Source organism: Vipera ursinii (assembly GCF_947247035.1).
Source record: "Vipera ursinii genome assembly, chromosome: 1".
NCBI lineage: Eukaryota > Metazoa > Chordata > Lepidosauria > Squamata > Viperidae > Vipera > Vipera ursinii.
Window position 1 is genome coordinate 16,954,981 of NC_139512.1, and position 19,439 is coordinate 16,974,419.

A 19,439-nucleotide genomic window follows, 5' to 3' on the forward strand; every position below is an offset into this window, starting at 1 on the left:
AGTTTGAGGCTCCATGCATAGTGGAGGAGGCCGAGACTCCAGAGAAGCTCCCGGAGAATGCCCAGGCTGGCCCCAGAGCTGCCGAGGGCTCCCCACCTGCCTTGCCGGTCCGCCCTGGCCCTCCCGGTAGTGGGTCAAGGCTTCATAGAGGTGGCGGTAGGGCCGGCCGCGAGTCCCTTTGCCACGTAGAAGACGGCGCGGACGAACGTCCGGAAGCACTCGGCCGGGCTGAGGAGCTGGCAGCGGGCGGGTAGGTTCTGGGTCACCCTGCGGAAGAGCAGAGCCACGAGACCATCGGCCACAGCAGGGGTCTCCCTGCTGCCCCCAAAGCTGGCAGCCCAGGCAGCCATTTCCCCCCAACTCCCCTCCCCTCCTCCTCCATCCGGAGGGGCTCTTACCTGGGGTCCAGAAGCAGGTAGTTGAAGCTGGACTTGAGCAGCCCCTCCCGCCACTTGCGGCTCTTGTCCGCCTGGTCAAACTCTGCGGCCAGAGCCATCTCATCGGCTCTGGAGTTGGGGATCCGGTAGGTCTCCAGAGCGGAGGCCAGCTCTGAGCTGTAGGCCTGAGCAGAAAAAGGGGTTGGGTGCAGGACCCCCGGAGGGGGCTCTGGCTGGTCAAATGCCCATCCCCCACCTTGTTCAGGACTTTTCCCCAAGCTCCTCTGGAAGAGCGATCAATCGGGACACACATACACCCCCCCCCCCCGTTTCCTTAAGGCCAGGTGCTCTCCCCTTGCACCCAGGACTTCAGGACATAAACCTCCCTCTCCTCAGAGAGCTCATCTCCCCCCTTTGCCCCCCATACCTTCTCCCTCCTCCACCCTTCCCCCGACCCCCCAGGAGGGTCTCCTCCAGCTTCCGAGAGACCCCAGGGGCACCCACCAGCAGAGCCCTTCTGGGCCGGGGTCTGGGGCTGCCTGCTCAGCCTCTCCAAGAGTCGAACGTACAGCTTCCGAGTGAGGGGTGTCACCGGCCCCGGGTCAGCCCCCAACTCGCGCAGCTTGCGTGCCAGGGCTTCATCGGTCAGGTGTTCTGGGTTCAAGGGGGCGCTTGCCCCGTTGCCCACCGCTGCATGCGCCTGCCAGTCATAAAGGATGGTGCCTTCGGAGCTACTGGCCCCGGAGTCGTCCGTGGGGGGGATGTGCCGCTCAACGAGGGAGTGCCCCCCTTCCTCATCCACGTAGAGGTATTCCACGGGCTCCGTGGCGCTGAGGTTCACAGGCCGGCCCCCCGGTGACAACAGCACCTCCTGGTTAATGGGGCTCAGCCTTCCTGGGGAGCAAGCAGCAGACGGGCCCCTCCCGGACAGCCGGCTGAAACTGACCCTGGAGGTCTTCTCCACTCTCTTGCCTGGAGACCCTCGGACACCCAAGCTCTGCAGATGACCAACCTCCGGGGGGTCCGGAGCAGCATCTCCCTGGCAGGGCCGTTCCACCTCCAAGTCTGTCCTCCCGGAGGGCTCTTCCCCCCCTCTGCCAATGTCCCTCCTCCAGCTGGCAGGACAGCAGCCCAAAGAGCGAGGTCCTGGGTTCAAGGACGGCTTCCTGCTCCTGGGGAGAGCCGAGATGGCTCCGGCCTCCTCCTCCTCTGTCTCCTCTGCTGCTCTCACGGAGGGGGGCGAGCGCTCAGGTTTCGCAGCCCCTCGGTGGGAGGCCAGTCCATGGCCCCTCCTGACCCTCCTGGGACGCTTCGGCAACTCCAGAGGCTCCTCAAAGAGAGAAGAGGAGCTGCTGCTCTCGTGTGGAAGGGGACCGATCAGGGGGCTTCGGGGCCAGGGGGGCGCAGGGCAGCACCTTTGGTTCAAAGGGAGGAGTGGGGGAGAGTGGGCGACCTTGGTGGCCAGCATCATTGACCGGAGCTGGGCACCCAGAGTGCTGGAGGGCTCTTCTCCAACGCCAGCAATTGGACACAGGGCCATCTCTGTGTTGCCCACAGTGCTGCTCATCCCAGACGGACCCCCGCAGCCATGGAGACGATTCCTCTCTCCCTGCGTCCACTGGACAGGAACGGTGTCTTGAGAGGACGAGCTCTGTTGCCCCTCTTCTGCCTGCCGGGGGCTCATGGGGAGAGCTAACCTTGGCAGACTGCCCCCCGTGCCCCCCTCCACCAGCTCTTCCCTTGCTCCAGAGAGGGCCGACCCCTGACGTTTCACGGGCAGCCCCCGAATCTCAGCGAGTCCCCCAGTCACCAGCGCAGACCCTTCCCAAGTTGCCTTGTTCTCTGCGGAGTCCATCGTGGACCTTGCCCCCCGCTCCTGCGAGGCGTCCCACGTGTTCCTAGGGTGGGACGGAGCCGAATCGTGACTCCCAGGAGAGATCTGGGCAGTTCCTGTGGTGGGGAGAGTCCTCTGGCCATGGAGACCCGACTCCCAGGGAGTCCCCAGGCCAGTGGGTGGCCCACAACACAACCCTCCGTTGCTGGTGCTGCAGCCATCTGCACAGCCACTAGGGGCAGCCTTCCCATCTTCCCACTCATGAACGTAGCCGCATCCTGGGTCTTCCACAGAGCTTGTATAAAATTCACTGATGCACGAAACATACTGGTCAGTGCTGGAGGCTGAACACCTGCTCAGCGACCTTCCTCTTGCCAAGCATCCATCCAGAGTCCCGCTGACCCCCAGGAGAGAGGCTGGGTCCACCACGATCTTTCCCAAGTCCGACACGGCTGTGGACTCAGCCCCAGAAAAGAGACCGAAACGATCAGGGCCGGTGACATACAGCCCATCCTGGCTTGGGAGCCCCATCAAGAGGCCCGGATCCAGGGAGCCCCCCACCTGAGAAGGGTCACAGGTGTTGGCATCCTGCGGGTGATGGAGCTGGCCCGCTTCTGGTTCAGACTTGGTTCCCAGGCTGGCAGAGGGCAGGGTCTTCTGCGTGGATCCTGCCGTGTGTGGCATGTTCGGTCTGAACAAGAGCGCCTCGGTGCCCACTAAAGAGAGGGGGCCACAAGGGGCCGTGTCTGGGGCTGGGGGTGAGCTGCACTCTCCCTCTGCAGAGCCCCGGATGTCCCAAGACTGCTTCACACCAGTGTCCAACGGGCAGCACCCCACCTCGCCATCCCAGAGCACCTGCACATCAGCCCCACTCAAGACTGGCCTCCCGAGGGGCAGCGAGGCATTGGGGGGATCCCCTGGCTGGAGGCTGAAGTCAGACAAATCCAAAACCGTGTCTCCCTGCCAGGAACACTCGGTGAGGAAGGAAGAGGCTGACCGGTCCTGGGTGCAAGGCCCAGAGGCGCCATGTGGAGCAGCTCCCCCAGGCTGAGAGAAGGTCCCACACGGCTCCCTGCACTGACGGAGCTCCTTCAGGGAGGACGGGGAGGGTCCGCCAGATGGACAAAGGGGAGAGTCGCCCGCCCCAGTTTGCCCAGCGTCTTCCGTAATGGTGGACAGGAAGCTTTCTGCTCTCCGCTGAGCTGCATAAAAGATTGAGGGGGGGAGAATATTTGAAGATTATTTTGTTAAGATTACATTTGGCAGTCCCAAAGTGTTCTTTTCAAGAGGAAACTGGAGTTTTGTTTTCCTTGAAGAGGTTTCGCTTCTCATCCGAGAAGCTTCCTTCCATTCTGACCAAATGGTGGGAGGATTAGAGGGGTTTATATTTCTTGCAGTCATCTGGTCGTTAGCAGGCTGTCTGAGAGTCGTTGAGGTTTATCTGGAGGTTTATCTGTGCCCTCAGGGTCACCTGAATCAGAGCGCAAACGGTGACTGCAAGGAATATAAATCCTTCCATTCTCCACCATTCAGTCAGAACAGAAGAAGCTTCTGGGCTGAGAAGCGAAACCTCTTCAAGAAAAACCCCCGAGAAAGTCCAGTTGAGCGTCTCCATAGACATTAGGTCTGGCAGGTTTGGCCCTTGGGACCCCCGGGCACTTACAGAAGCCGCTGTTCCACTTTTCGTCCCGCAGGATGCTGACACATCTTTCATACCCCTGCTCCACAGCCAGGTCAATGGCGGTGCTCCCGTCCTGAGACAAGGAAAGACAGAATCAGCCAGTGGGTGCTGCCCTCTATCTCCCTGCTGGGGGCTTCCTTCCAGCCCCCCCCCCTTTAATCCGGGGAAGGCATTTAGTCCATTATAACTGTAACCCAAGACCGCTTTCAGGCTAGAAACGGTTCTGAGAGGGTGACTCTCCTGGGCACAGAGATGCCCCAAATGGCATCCCAAGGAGAAAGGGGTCTCCCGTTAAATCCATCCGCTATGGGGCAGCAAGCCGGAAGCTGAAACCATGGGGTGAAGGGAGCTTTCGAAACCAGGGTTTGAGCTCAGAATTTCAGATGGCCGGGTGTAAACCCACCTTGGCTCCATTCAAAGCGGTGAAGCTGGGGATTATGGTTTATGTATGGCTTGAACCTTTTCGATTCCAAGCAGGATTTGCAACATTAAAAAAAATGCAGGCAGGCAGGCCTAAATCACGGCCTCCTGGCCTGGATTTTATTCCTGGCTGAAATGGAAAAATGTATTTACCTTTGGGTAACTTATCCTCCCCAGCTCTTAAAGTGAAGGCAGAATTTTTTTCCCCCAGCTGAGGGGAAGAATCAGGCAAAAAAGGAGTGATTTAAATGCTGAGTGGGGGGGGATTTGCTCGCCAGCATCCCCCGTGAGGCAAAGACCAAGCCAGCGTCGGAAAACCTAGCGGCCAGTGAGCGTCCTTACGACCCTGCTCTTCCCCTTAACGCAGTTGTGAGTTGCAGGGGTTGTGGCGAGGCAGTGGAGTGCCTGATCCCCCCATCAGTGGCCGTCTTGGGGGGGGGACAGACGTAGCCAGCCCCACCCGCCACTTCCCAGGGCTGAGAAGCATCTGACCAACCTGGTCTTCGAGGTGAGGGTCGCCGCCCTCAGCCAGCAGGAGCCTCAAGCAGGCAGTGCGTCCCCAGGAGGCTGCCACATGCAGGGGGGTGAGGCCTTCACCAGATCTGGGCAGAAGAGAGGGCATGGACACAGTCTTCCTTCCTTCCCTCCCTCCCTCCCTCCCTTTCTCTTGCCTTCCTTCCCTCCCTCCCTCCCTCCCTCCCTCTTTCTTTCCTTCAATGGATGGAAACCAATAAAGAACTCCTGGAACTAAGGAGAAACTTCCGGACAGTGAGGACAATTAACCAGTGGAACAACTGGCCTCAAGAAATCGTGGGTGCTCCATCACTGGAGGCTTTTAAGAAGAGGCTGGACAGTCACCTGTCTGAGATGGTGTAGGCTCACCTGCTTGAGCGGGGGGCTGGACTAGAAGACCTCCAAGGCCCCTTCCAGCTCTATTCTATTCTATTCTATTCTATTCTATTCTATTCTATTCTATTCTATTCTATTCTATTCTATTCTATTCTATTCTAATTTCTGGGTGACTCTCAGTCGATTGGCGAAGGTCTTCTGGATCCAGGTTGTCTTAAAGGGAAAGTCACCTTCCCTTCTGTGATTTAAGTAGGAGAACCAGGAGTGGATTTAAGGGAAAGATCCGGAGATCCATTTGTCCGAAATAGGCATAGGGTCTCCTGCTTGAACAGGGGTTGGACTAGAAGACCTCTAAGGTCCCTTCCAGCTCTATTCCAATTCTAATTCTTCCTCCCTCCCTATCCCTTTCTCCTTCCTTCCTTCCTTCCTTCCTTCCTTCCTTCCTTCCTTCCTTCCTCTGTTCCTTTCCTTCCTTCCTTCTCCATCATTGGAGGCTTTTAAGAAGAGACTGGACAGTCACTTGTCAGAAATGGCAAAGATTCTCCTGCTTGAGCAGGGGGCTGGAGTAGAAGACCTCCGAGGTCCCTTCCAGCTCTGTTATTCTGTCATCCTTCCTTCCTTCCTTCCTTCCTTCCTTCCTTCCTTCCTTCCTTCCTTCCTTCCTTCCTTCCTTCCTTCCTTCCTTTCTTCCTTCCTCTTTCCCTACCTCTTTTTCTTCTATTGCTGTCCCATTCCTTCTCTCTTGCTGCTAATTTATTCCTCTTCGCTGCCAAGCTGCCTTCTTCCAGACGCGCACCCTCCCCCCGGCAGAACTGCCATCTCACTCCTGCACTGCAGGGCCAGCCTGCCATGAAGCCTTTTTTTGGGGGGGGAGGGGGAGGAAGGAGGAGAGGGAGGGGGAGTGCTTGGGGGAGGAAAATGAAAGTTACAAGAGTGAAGGGGCTCCACCATGAGGAGAATGGAGCAGCGAGTCAGCCTAACAGTGTCAGAGTGGCCATTTCAAAAACATTTTCTTGGAAACCGATTGGGCCACGAGGGGAAACGTTTAAGCAGGGAACCATTTTCAGCTGGGGAATTTGGCGCCCCAATTTCAGTCCTGGCTTTGCTTTACTGCAGCTCACCTGACCTTCGGTAAACTTTCTCAACCAATGGAGTCAAGGATCGTTCTTGCTTAAAGGCAGGACTGACACACACACACACACACACCCAGACCCATCCTGGCTTTGCTCAATCCAGGTTTTCTTGCAACCCCTTCCCCCCCCCAAAAAAGGTGCACACCAGATGCTAACCTCAGCGAGAGCTCAGGCCGTGTAGGCCGTGACCAGGCTGAGCCCCGAGAGCGTGGGGGGAGGGGCAAACAGGCCATTAATCACGAGTCCCTTTGTGCCCACAAGAGATCTCAGTCCAGCCACCTGGAATGCCTTCTTATCTCCCGCTCATTTCCTTTCACCGTTAGTAGCTCAGATTCTTCTAGGGCAAGGGTCTTCAAACTCGGCCCTTTTATGACTCATGGACTTCAACTCCCAGAATTCCTCAGACAATGTGCTTGGCTGAAGAATTCTGGGAGTTGAAGTCCATGAGTCATAAAAGGGCCGAGTTTGAAGACCCCTATTCTAGGGAGCTTAGGCTTGCAATCTATTTTTGTACCCATTTGCACTGCCTGCGTCTCCCAATTCCCAGGGCGTTTGCCAGACAGTCTGTCTGGGCAGCACCTGTCATTTTTGGCACGGTCAGAATCCCCCCCAATGACTGATTGCATTGTATTGTGTCCCACCCAGGGAACTAAAGCAGCGGGGGAGGGGGGCAGTTTGTATCCGAGGACCCTGTGAGACAGACTCTGAAAGTTTGGAAGGCAGCTGAATTGGCTTCCCTGCCCTCTGCCCAGGGTGGGGGTAGATGATCTTTGGATTTCCTTCCGTGTTTCTATGCTCCCCACGTCCCTCTGGCCACGTCCCTCTTGGGCTGGGGACCGGCTCTGCTCCCCCCAGGATTGCCTTGACACAACCAGCAGCTTTGTGTGTTCACAGGGAAGGAGCCTCCTCGGCGTACCTGACGTTGGGGTCTCCCCCGTGCTGGAGGAGGAGGCGGAGGAGGCGGTGACGGGTCCCGTTCTCCTGCTCCAGGCCGGCAGCCAAGTGCATGGCGGCCACTCCCTCCTCCGGCAGGACCAAGTTGGGGTCGGCTCCCTCCTGGAGCAGGGCAGCCACCATCCTGGAAAGCAGAGGGGAGGGGAGCTTGAAGGAGGGAGGGGTCCCCAGCAGGAAAGGTGAGCCAGGAGGAGGCGGGGGACTAGATGCCCCTTTAAGTGCCCTTCTTTTCCAGCAACAGAGGCCGGAGGCTTCTCTGCCAGAGAGCTTGTAGAGCAGCAGTGGGCGACTATAACAGTGTAGGACCTGTGGACTTCAACTCCCAGAATTCCTGAGCCAGCCATGGCTGGCTCAGGAATTCTGGGAATTGAAGTCCACAGGTCGTGAAGTCGCCATAGCTGCCCGCCTCCACTGCAGAGGGTCCGCCTACTTGACCTCTAAGGTCCCTTGCAATTCTAGAAGCCGGCAAGGAAGAAGAGCTGCAGAACTTTCCCTCCTTGCAAAAAAGGAAGCCTCTCCTTGTGGCGAGGGAGGCCGTTTCCCCTGAAGAGCCACGCCCCGGTTCCAGGTTTGGCCCCTGATCCTCCCTAGCCCTGGGGCCCCGATGCCCCGCCCCTTGTCCCTGCCAGCGCCCCGGGCTCGCTGCGGCCAGCCGGGCCTGCACCCCGCAAAAGTCTTTCTGCAAAGGGGGGTGCAGCTGCTTACACCTGTCTCCAGGTGACCGCAACACCTGGCAAGTGGCGGGCGGGCGGGCAGTTGCACCCGGAAATCCTGGGCCAAGCAAGTTTTCGGGCGAGGCGAGGACGGGACGGGGCCGCTCCTGTTCGGAGAGCCGCTCTTTTTATTGCAAAGCGTGTAGAAACCACGCGCGGCGGATCCACGGGCCACTTACGCGTCGTCCCGGTTTTGCAGAGCCCGGCAGAGCCGCGCCGCCAGCTGCAAGGCGCTGGGCTTCATGGCGCCGCTAGGGGGCGGCCGCGGGGAAGGGAAGGGCGCACCTGCGCGGGGCCGTGCCCGGCGCGCATGCGCACTTCTTCCCCAGCGGGTAGAGCGGCGTCTTACATCGCCTCCCGGAGGCGGCGGAGCGGAACGGAGCGGCCGGTCCTCTGAGGTCGCCCTGAGGCGAGCAAGGCCGGTCGCGTCAGCGCGTCCCGGCCCGACGGAGCGAACTCATCCCGGTCGATGGCCATAGAGATTGCAAAGCCGCAAAATCAACACGGCGCCGCCATCTTGTTCCCGTCGCTTGAAGCTTCCCTACCAGCCGCCTCGGATTTTTCATTGGAAGGCCGCAGCGATACGTCACCGGCCTGACGGATCGCTTACCTAAGCAATCGGAAGGAAGCAGGCTTGCGCAGATTGGTTAGAATCACGATACTCCCTCCTCCTTTCCTTCCCTCGCCTATTTCCTGGATAGATTCAGATAGGATTGGCTCACATGAGTTGATTGACGGCTCAGTCAGGTTTCTGTTTAATTCTCCCTTAATCCTATGTCGGATTTCGTGGGAAATGAAATCAGGAAGACTTAAATGTGTCTCCATTTTGCTTTGACATGCATTTGGATTCACACACACTTATTTGAACTGGGATTTCTTGTTTTTTACGCTGCAAACTTCCTATTTGCATTTGTCAACCAATTAACTGCTTCACACTTATTTCACCTGCATGGAAAGAATTAGTTGCAACCAAGGAATTCTAATATAAACTGCTGGTCTTGCAGATTTGCAACCGCAGCCTAAACCGGTTTCTGGTCCTCGGCCACTGGAGGATGGGTGGACTTCAACTCCCAGAATTCATGCTGGCTAGGGAATCCTGGGAGTTGAAGTCCGCCCATCTTCAGAGTGAGAAACGCAGCCTTAGATCAGGGGTCTTCAAAGTCATAAAAGGGCCAGGTTTGAAGACCCCTGCCTTAGATGAAGATTTTTTTTAAAAAAAGGCTTCCTTAGCAGCAGTTAGTCAGTCCTCAATTTACGGCCACAATTGAGGCCATTTCTCTTACTAAGCGAGACAGTTGAGTTTTGCCCAATTGTACGACCTCCTTGGCCCAGTTGTTAAGTGAGCAACATGCTGCTTATGTGGACCTGGCTTCCCAATTGGCTGTGCCTGTCAGAAGGCCACAAAAAGGGGGTCACACAGCCCAAGGGAGACACTGCAATCGTCATAAGTGGAAGCCAGCTGCCAAACGTCTGCCTGTTGATCACGTGACCACGGGAGACGCTGTGACGGTCGTAAGTGGTAAACGGTCGGTCATAAGTCTCCCTTGTTCTTTGAATAGTCACTAAAGAAAGCGTTGTGAGTCAAGCATTGTGAGCCAAGGAGACACCCTGATAAATTGGGGTGCAATTTCTGTCATTTTTCAGGAGGAGCCGAGCCGAACCGGACTCCGTCTCCTGTAGGAATGGGGCCATCTTTGCAGGAACTGCCTTCAAATGCACCTTTCCATCCTCAGCAGGATTGGAGGAAAGCTGCCCCACAGCACCAACCCCAGCTGGCAAGAGAGGGCGAGGGGAATCTGAGGATGTGCAGAGTGCTGTTTGCACAAGGCTGCAACTGGACCCGGGGATCCCTCCGGTGTACCGCTACAGACCGGGTTGCATTTAATTTATGCATTGTGTAGACCACCTCTGGGGTAGCTGCCTTAAGTCACTGCAAGCTGGGTGGCCTTATAAATTAAGAAAGAAATAAACATACCATCTGTGAGTTGCCCGTTGGCACCTTCCATTAATTTAACGGAAGGGACCTTGGAGGTCTTCTAGTCCAACCCCCTGCTCAGGCAGGAGACCAGCTTAGACCATTTCAGATAAACGGCTGTCCAGCCTCTTCTTCAAAGCCTTCAGGGATGGGAGAATCCGCACAACCTCTGGAGACAAGCCATCCCACTGGTTAATCCATTTCCCAGGAGTCGACATGTTACAGGAACCCAAGCAGGGGCAAAGTTCACCTGAGCACGTTATGAATACCCAGCTCTGTGCTCGTCACGGACAGACCACAAGGGGCCAGAGAAAGCAGGAACTCAAAGGCTGTATAGGTAGACCTCGACTTACGACCACAGGGGACCAGAATTTTTCTCTTAAGTATTTCTAAGTCGAATCTGATTTCATCCCCATTTTTACAATACGGTGGCAAATCGTTAAGTGAATTACTACGGTCATTAAGCCAACACCGCCGTCGTAAATGCAAACCCATTTTGAGTGGGCATTTTTCTTTTTCTGCCAGAAACAGGCAAAAAAGCTGATCAATCTCCAGCACGGGACTGCAGGACGCTGCGACCAGTTGTAAAAGCGAGGCGGTTGCCAAGCATGCAAATTGCAATCATGCCACCGCAACGCTCTTCAACGGTCATGAGGGCGAGGACCAGGCCTTTTTTCAGCACCGTCCTAACTTGGAACGCACATTCATAAGTCAGGGACTACTGTAAAGTAGCCGGGAGTCCCTGGGTGAAGCCAAGCACACATCTGGAGAAGCAGAAGATGACTAGGAGTCTCTCGCCAAAAGGTTTTCCAAACTTTACTGGAATTCAACGGAGCAACACGGGATTCCTTCGAGGGGAAGAGGTCCAGCTTGCAGGAAGATTAAGTCACATGTTTTAATCAACTGACCCTCAACACACACCTCCAAAGGCCTTTAATTCCCCAGGAAGCAGCTCCCAATGAAAGAGGTCTCCTTCTGACTTTTTTTGGGGGGGGTCCGAACCTCCTGTGCCCATCCCCTGGCCAGGAAGGTTACAAAGAAAACGGAGGACCTCACCCGCTGTGTGTGTCTTCCTCACAGCCCTCCCACCCACCCGGCCCCTGACAATCCGGAGGGTCACACCACGGCCTCGATCTCGGGCGCCCCCTCCTCGTCCTCCAGCATGCTGTAGGAGGCGTGGGCCTGGAAGGGCCGCTGGAGGGGGTGGGCCAGCAGCTTGGCCATGCAGTTGTGCAGCTCCACGGCCGGGCCGCTCAGCGGGACCTCGTACTTGTAGTTGGTGCCCTTGGCGTCCAGGTTGCTGAAGAAGGCAAAGGTCTCCTGCGGAGGAGGAGGAGGAGGAGAGGGGCACGGTGGGGGAGGGGAGGAGACTGGGGGCCGGGCGGGGTTTGCTCCTGGCCCGCAGCTGGGAAAGGTCTCCTTCGTTAACCTCCAGGACTGGAAGCTTGGATCCCGTTGCTCAACGAGCTTCACCCGGGTTGAAGCAGGGAGATCCCCTGGCTTTACAGTGGACTGCCCAGCCTTGGCCACGTTTGACTTGCGGACTTCAACTCCCAGAATTCCCCCAGGAGGAAAGAAAGGGAGGAAGATGGGAGGGAGGAAGGAAGGAGAGAGAAAAAGGAGGGAGGAAGGAAGGGAACAAGGAAGGAAGGAGAAAAGAAGGAAGGGAGCAAGAAAGGAAGGTGTTGTGATTCAGGGTCAGCCTGTGGGTTCGGCAGTTGGGTCGGACGACTCAGAGGAGGAGGAGGGGGTGTTGGAGAGCCTGCAGAGGACAGCCCTGAGGCTTCGCAGAGCCCTCAGCCAGGCCCCTCCCACCTGGTCACGATGGAGACCCAGCTGTGTGAGCCTGACAGCGTGGATGAAGATGACCCACAGCTGGCCCTGTTCAAGGACGCCCGACGCAGGAGGCAGTCAATCAGGAGTAAACAGAGGAAGGCAATGGGGCTCCTCGGAAGGAGGCAGAGAGAAGCCACACCCTGAACTGTTTAAAAGGGGAATGTGTGGGAGGGCTGGTTTGCTGAAGGCAACCGCTTGGATAGCTCCTGTTTCATGGTTCGTGTTTGCTCTCTTTGCTCTGTTTATGTTTTTATGTTATTAAATTTGGCAGGCTTAGTTCCAGCCTCTTGCCTTCTTGTAAAAGGGGTTGTCCCTGCCTTTTCTGCAGGGCTGGTAGCAGGCTGGTACAGAACAGAAGGAGAAAAGGGAGGGAGAGAAGAAGGGTTGGAGGGAGGGAGGAACAGACAGAAATAAAAACCAAAGGGCAAATGGCTGCGGGTGGTTGTGCCCAAAGTCTACATCCCCCTTTAAAGAAAGCAGAGCCATTTTTAAATGCCATTATTTCTATAGCTCAATCTGGGGGTGGGGGGTGGGGAGAAGAATGCTCGCTGGGGAATGCTGGGAGTTGAAGTCCAGAAGTCTCCAGTTGGCCAGGTTGGTCTAAAGTTTGAAGGAAAAGCCAACAAAGAGGAGCCGGGGGGGGGGGCTTTACCTTCCAGGTGATGTCCTCCTCCTTCTCCTCCAGGCCGTTGTGGATGTAGAGCACGTCAAAGAAGAAATAAGGGCAGTGCAGCATTTTCTGTGGGGCGGGAGGGAAGAGCGGGGCGATCAGGAGGGGGAGAGAATCTCAGCCCTCCCCCCCCCATTCCTTTCCCCGCAGCCAGCAGTGGGATCTCCTTTGTGCTTTACATGCCTTAATATTTTGCTTTTTCCATGAAATAAAACAGCATTGACTAGTCTTCTTCGTGGGCACCGTGCCCTGTCTTGGATTTAAAAAGGACTCAACACTTCTGGCAGGGCACGGGGCCTATCTTAGCACCCACATTCTAGCAAGGAAACCCCCCCCCCCCATTTTTATAAAGCCTTAGGAAGGCCACACCTGGAAGACCTGCATCCAGTTTTGGTCACCGCGTTACAAAAAAAGATGTTGAGGCTTTGGAAAAAGTGCAAAGAGCAACTATGAGGATTAAAGGCCTGGAGGCTGAAACATCGGAAGAACGGCTGCAGGATTTGGGAATGGCCAGTCTAGAGAAAAGAAGGACTGGGGGGGGGACATGATAGGAGTGTTCCAGTATCTCAGGGGCTGCCCCAAAGAAGAGGGAGGCAAGCTCTTCTCCAAAGCCCCTGAAAGCAGGACAAGAAGCAACGGATGGAAACTAGTCAAGGAGTGAAGCAACCTAGAACTAAGGAGAAACTTCCTGACAGTCAGGACAATTAACCAGCGGAACAACCTGCCTCCAGAAGCTGTAAATGCTCCAACACTGGAAGTTTTTAAGGAGAGACTGGACAGCCATTTTCCTAAAATGGTATAAAGTCTCCTGCTTGAGCAGAGGGCTGGACTAGATGACCTCCAAGGTGCCTTCCAACTCTTGATATTTTGTAACTTTGATTTAAATATTGTTCCAAGACTGTGGGACGCTTGGGCGAACACTCAGAAGTGCTGGGGGGGGGAGGGGAGGGGTTGGTCTGGAAGACCTCCAAGGTCCCCTCCCGCTCTATTCTGATCGATTCGAGGATGGTTTGGATCGGCTGGCAACTCTCCCCCGGCAGAGTGCCTCTACCCTCTGTGGTAGGGCAAAGCGGTTCCGGGTCTGTCAGAAAGCCAGACACCCCACCCCCACCCGACAGACACACACACACACACACCCCTGTTCCTCCTAGAAATGGCTTCAGAATTCAGAGTCCTGCTCTACGGTCTCCTGTGTTTGCTGGGATCTGGAGGTACGTCTAGCTGAAACTCCAGGTGCCCCCAAAAACTGTTTCCCCGCCCCCACCCCCAGCAGTGTGGGCCCTCGTGAGGTCAAGAAAGCGGGCACCTTCATCTGCTCGGTCAGCACCGCGGGCGGCTGGCAAGCAGGGCGGCTGTAGACCAGGATGGTCCTGACCACGTAGGGCGGAGGGATGCTCTGGACGTTCTCCGTCACCGGAAGCTCCGTCTTCTGCTGTCTGCGGGGAGGACGAGGAGAGGAGGCGGTGGGCACAGATGCCAACCCCCCCCCCCGCCATTCCCTCCCTCCCAGCCAGCACAGACTGACGACCAGAAGACACTAAGCAGAGGACAGGAACGGTCGTAACTCGGGGACCCCCCTCTCCCGGATTTTGATTGGCAGCTCTGAGCGCTGGTTTCCTCCCTTCAGGATTTGTTTTCGGCTCTTGGGAAGGCTGGTGTTGGGTTCCCACGCGGGGCTGGAGCTTCGAGGGGAGGGCTGCAGTGAACCCCCTCCCCGCCTCCCAGTTTGGAGATCCCACCAAGGGCCGCCGCCCGTCCCAAGAACTGGCCAGGAACCCCAGAAGGGGCAGCCGTGCCCAGCGGACGGAGGTCAAGACTCACATCAGGTTGAAAAGGCCCTCCAGATCTGAGCGGAAAGGTTGAGGTCAATGGGACGCTTTGGATCTTCTCCCCAGCTAGAGCAGACCCCGGCAATCGGGGGGGGGAGGGAGGACTGGGGGGGCGGGAATTAAAAGGCAGTCCTTGGCTTGCGACCGTGAACGAGCCCACGATTTCTACTTCTAAGTGAGACAGTGGCTTGGCGAGCTTTGCCTCACTTTTTATGACCCTGTCTTTCCACGTTTCTCGTTAAGCGGATTACTGCGTTTGTTAAGCGAGGAGCACTTTGCTCGCTAGGAGGCGGCCCAAGGGGATCACATGACCCCTGCCACCCGTCATAGGTACATGCCAGTTTCCAAGCATTCGCGTCTTGGTCACCTGAAGTTGCGACGGTCATTAAATGTGAAAAACAGTCATACGTCCACATTTTCGGTGCCTTTGTAACCTCACACAGTCACTGGGTGAACAGTCGTAAACCGAGGACTGCCTGTATAGTCCCAGCAACATGGGGGTGGCTGTGTGAAGCCCCTCCTCCCATTTTTAATCGTCCAGGGGCGCACTCCCCAAGCTCTCCCCTCCACAGAATTCCCGACAGCTCTGAAGAACATCCCAGTGTCTTCTGCTGGGCCAGATGCGAATTCTGCCAGGGCCCAGCCCGGTCCTGCCCTGTCCTGCCCAAGTCCCCGTGCTGGGGACTCTCCCGCCAGGCAAGAAGTGGGAACCCCGGGCCGGGGCGGATTGGACTCGGGAAACGGGCAGCCGCCACTTTCAAGCGCATCCCGTTTTTCTCCCGCCTTGGATTGGGATCTGGGGTGCTCCATAGCAGAGATCAAAGCACCCCCCCATCTCCCACCCCCGGGGGGCCTCCCCACTCGGCAAGGATACTGAAGGACTTGCAGAGGACGGTCTTCAGGTCGTACAAGCAGCTGCAGACCTCCCGAGGCTCAGAGGTGAAGCCAGAGAGCTGCGGAGAGGAGGAGGAAGAGGAGGCCGCCAATCAGATTGACAGGGATGACAGGCAGTCCTCGACTTGCGAGAGAAATTGAGCTATTCCATTCCATATTCTATTCCATACTTTATTCCACGTTCTATTCTGTTCTATTCTGTTCTATTCTGTTCTATTCTGTTCTATTCTTTCCTATTCTATTCTATTCTATTCTATTCTATTCTATTCTATTCTATTCTATTCTATTCTATTCTATTCTTTCCTATTCTATTCTATTCTATTCTATTCTATTCTATTCTATTCTATTCTATTCTATTCTTTCCTATTCTATTCTATTCTATTCTATTCTATTCTATTCTATTCTATTCTATTCTATTCTATTCTGTTCTTTCCTATTCTATTCTATTCTATTCTATTCTATTCTATTCTATTCTATTCCATATTTTCTATTCTATTCTATTCTATTCTATTCTATTCTATTCTATTCTATTCTATTCTATTCTATTCTATTCTATTCTATTCTATTCTGTTCTATTCTGTTCTGTTCTCTATTCTGTTCTGTTCATCAGTTGAACAACTTCCCTCCAGAATTTGTGAATTCTCCAACCCTGGAAGTTTTAAAGGAGAGGAGAGATTGGACAACCATTTGTCTGAAATGGTATACGGTTTCCTGCCTAAGCAGGGGGTTGGGCTAGAAGACCTCCAAGGTCCCTTCCAACGCTGTTATTCCACACCAGCCAATCTTCCCTGGGGGGGCAGGGGGGAGTCCCCACCAGGAATCCCCCTGACCTGGGTTCAGAAATCAAGCGAGGCCGAAGCCAAAGCGTGCCATCTGGGCTTAGGGCAACGCGTGAAGCCCTTCGCGGTCTCTCCGCTGCAGAGATCCAAGGTGGACGGCCGGGAAGCCTTGGTGGAGGAGCACCAGTGGGCACATGGGGCCGGGCAGTGGCAAACGGGGCAGCGAACGCAGGGAAGGACCCCCGGGGGTGTGGTGGAGAGAGACACACACAAGCGTACCCACGTGACATCGTTGTTCACCACCACCAGCGCAAACTCGTGGCTCTTGTCGATCTTGTGTTTGGTGCGGACAAACATCTCAATCATCTTCTGGGAAATGTTGAGGGCATTGGTCTTCAGCCTGCCCCCCCGGGGGGGGGAATAAGCAAAAAGGAAGGAAGGAAAAGAGGGAAGGAGAGGAAGGAAGCAAAAGAGAGGGCGGGGGAGAAGGAGAGGAAGAGGAGGCCAGTGAGGAAGCACCGCCAAGAGAAGGTGGGTCAAAGCTCCTGCAGAGACGCCCCGGGCATCCCCCCACCTCCAGAAACCTAACTCCAGACGGGGCAAAGCCTGCCTCACAAGGAAGAGACATCCAAATTCCTTTCTGCTCAGCCAAGAGGACTAGAACCTTGACGGCAGGCCTTGGCAGCATCCCAGGCGAGGCCGAGACAACGCCCCCTTCTGCCCGAAGGCAGGAGTGCCACAGCAAGGACCGAAAGACAAGCCATCATCTGCCAGACTCCCCCCCCCCCCCGCTTCAAAACCAGAGAAAGCACCCACGGAGGAGGAGCTGCTGGTCCCCCGGAAGCCGGCCGAGGGCCCCCTCCCCCAAAAAGGTCCCTCTGGCTCACCCGTTGAAGGATTCCAGCCTGGGGAGGGACATTTCCTCCGAGAGATCCAGGCAGATGATCTGGGGCAGAGAAGGGAGGGAATTAAAAAATGGCTGCAATCCTTCCGACTCTATCTATCCGTGTCTGTTAAAGCTTCTTTTGCCCCCAATTTTCCTTGTTTTATTCCTTTTTATTAAGATACGGTTAAACGGTGTGCGTGCGACAAAAGATGGGTCGATCCATGCAGGGAGGGCAGAAGCCATGGGGGGGGTCCCGGGGGGGGGCTGTCGGTGGGAGCTGCTTCCACTTACCACTTTCTCCGGGCAGTTCACACGCGGTGTCCGGACCTGGAACTCGGAGGGAGGGGCCGGGGCCAGCCAGGTCTTGCCGTTGGGGGCCTGGACGGCAGAGCTGGGGGGGCTGGTGGTGGTGCTGGCCGCCTCCCCCTCCCCTTCACTTCGGCTCCCCACGCTGGCCTGCAGGCTGAGGGTGCGGTCCTCGGCCCCCTCCGGGTTGGAGCGAGTCCTGGGTCGCTGCTCGGACGCCATTTTCTCCTCCTCCTCCTCCTCTGTCGCGCTGTTGGTCTCCGAGGTGTCCATCCAAGCCCCACCGGCCGGGGGCGAGTCCAGGATTGCCGGACGCCCACCGGGAGAGTGACACAATTGGGGGGGGGTGTCTGACGATCCTCCCTTTGGGGAGCAGACACAGCAAAGAGATTGTAAACACGTACAATTCTATACATATTTGTCTAGTGCAAATATTATTCCAAAATGTACATATTTCTAATACATGTCTCTATTTACACGATTATTTTTCTTGCTCATATTTCTCTTTTGTTAAACGTTTTTTGTGCTCTTCCCCCCCCCCATTTCAATGTAATGTAACCCCACCACTATTATCTTTGTGTTTTGTTCCTCTTTTTTGTTATTAATTATAAACACAACCTCAGACAGGCCTAGAAACAGAGTTCACAGTGCAACCGCTTTCGTGGAAGTTTTCAAGCTTGCCAACTTTGTGAATTTATTAAATTTATATGCTGCCCGTCTCAGTCTAAAAGTGACATTAAATAAGGGCTGTTCTTGAATTCTGGTGTGTGGGGGGGTGGAAGCCCACCCCTCTTCAAATGGTCAAGGTTCAAAACCGCTGATCCAAGGCAACCTGGCTTCCCGATCTGTAACCCCTCCCAATTAGGTTTTCTATGCTGGCTGGGGATTCTGGGAACTGGTGCTCCACCACCACAACCCTCAACAGGCAGAAGTCACGACTGGCAACTGTGGAAGAGTGAGGAGATCTGGCCAATTGGGCCAGCCAATTCTCCACTCCAGGGCTCTCCAACTCGGCCACTTTAAAACTTGTGGACTTCAACTCCCAGAATTCCCCAGCCAGCTGGGAGTTGAAGTCCACAGGTCTTAAAGTGGCCGAGACCCCAGGAGACTTTTCGGGGTCTTCAGATGCCCTTTCTCCATTTAGGGATCCCTCCTCCTTAAGAGAGGCAGGATGGGGAAGGGGTGACACTGAGCAAGGCTCTGCCACCGCCCCCATCCTACCCATCCCCCCCCATCCCGAGCCTGGTGATTGAATAGAATAGAGCTGGAAGGGACCTTGGAGATCTTCTAGTCCAGCCCCCTGCTCAAGCAGGAGACCCTATACCACTTCAGACAAGGGACTGTCAAATGAGTCTGGGGTCCCCAGCAGTTGAGGGGTCCCCGATTGACCCAAACCCCCAATTAATTGGCAGTTCTGGAGAAGGGAGCGAGGCCAACCTTCTGGGCGGGGGTTGGGGGGCTTCTGGGCAGACCCCCGCCCGGCGCAGCCACGATGCCCGGAGCGAGACGGGTCCGGCGGCGCGTCTTCTGCAAAGGGGTATCCGGGCTCAGCAAGGCCCCCTCCCCTCTTTCCAAGGGGACGCCCCCCTCCCGGGCCCCTCCCGACAGCGCCCCTCTGCTCGCGAGGACCCGGGCCCGCGGGCGCCGGGTTGCAAAGCCAGGGAGCGCCGGGCAGGGACCCGGGGAACCCCCCCCCCGCCCCTTTGCAAGCCCCCCGTCCCCCCCCCCCCACGCACCTGGGACACCCGGAGCCCGGCGCTGCAGAGGAGGGAGCCGGAAGGGGGCGTGGGAAAAAAAGCAGCCGCCCCCGCGAGGGCTGCCGGGACTTGTAGTTTCCGCGCGAGCGATGGCCGGAAGGCGCCGGAGGAGAAGGGAGGGGCCTGCTCGGGGTGGGGAGGGTGAGGACGGGGGGGGCTCCTCTGCGGAGTTGCTGCGTCCGCCTTGCCGGCGCTTCTCCTTTTTCTTCCTCCGCAAAAGCCGCTTCTGACTCCGCTGGCGAGTCCCGTTCCTCAACCGCGGCTCCTTTAAGAGGCCTGGACTTCAACTCCCAGAATTCCCCAGCCGGCATTCCCCCCCCCCATTAAGCTATAGCCATAATTGCCTTGGAAAACGGCCCCCGCTTTGTGCAAACGGGAATGTAGGCCTTTGTCGCACTCATCTGTGGACATCTGCCTTTCCCTCCTTCCTTCCTTCCTCTGTTTTCTTTCTTTCCTTCCTTCTTCCTTATTTCCTTTTTTGCCTTTTCTTTTTCTTCCTTCCTTCCTCCTTTTTTTCTCTATCCTCTTCCTGTTTCTTTACTTTTT

General features: G+C 56.2%; 2 protein-coding genes across 3 annotated transcripts; both read right to left on the minus strand.

Moving 5' to 3' along the window:
• Window positions 1-60: 60 nt before the first annotated feature.
• ANKLE1 (ankyrin repeat and LEM domain containing 1) lies at window positions 61-8,257 on the minus strand. The gene is made up of 7 exons (XM_083362172.1): window positions 8,141-8,257; window positions 7,211-7,372; window positions 4,809-4,914; window positions 3,875-3,965; window positions 882-3,413; window positions 399-561; window positions 61-267 (listed from the first exon to the last, which is right to left on the minus strand). Exons 1-7 carry the CDS (start codon window positions 8,203-8,205, stop codon window positions 135-137), a joined length of 3,252 nt encoding a protein of 1,083 aa, XP_083218298.1. The 5' UTR covers window positions 8,206-8,257; the 3' UTR covers window positions 61-134.
• Window positions 8,258-10,733: 2,476 nt separating this feature from the next.
• BABAM1 (BRISC and BRCA1 A complex member 1) lies at window positions 10,734-19,071 on the minus strand. Of its 2 annotated transcripts, XM_083362215.1 has the most exons (10): window positions 18,873-18,914; window positions 18,574-18,663; window positions 17,122-17,499; window positions 16,832-16,890; window positions 16,224-16,344; window positions 15,146-15,224; window positions 14,264-14,288; window positions 13,749-13,878; window positions 12,425-12,511; window positions 10,734-11,256 (listed from the first exon to the last, which is right to left on the minus strand). In XM_083362215.1, the coding sequence occupies exons 3-10, from the start codon at window positions 17,407-17,409 to the stop codon at window positions 11,053-11,055; spliced, it is 993 nt and encodes a 330-aa protein (XP_083218341.1). In that variant the 5' UTR covers window positions 17,410-17,499; window positions 18,574-18,663; window positions 18,873-18,914; the 3' UTR covers window positions 10,734-11,052. The 2 variants fall into 2 exon arrangements, with proteins under 2 accessions (XP_083218341.1, XP_083218340.1); XM_083362214.1 differs by lacking the exon at window positions 18,574-18,663 and having other exon boundaries at window positions 18,873-19,071.
• Window positions 19,072-19,439: the final 368 nt, after the last annotated feature.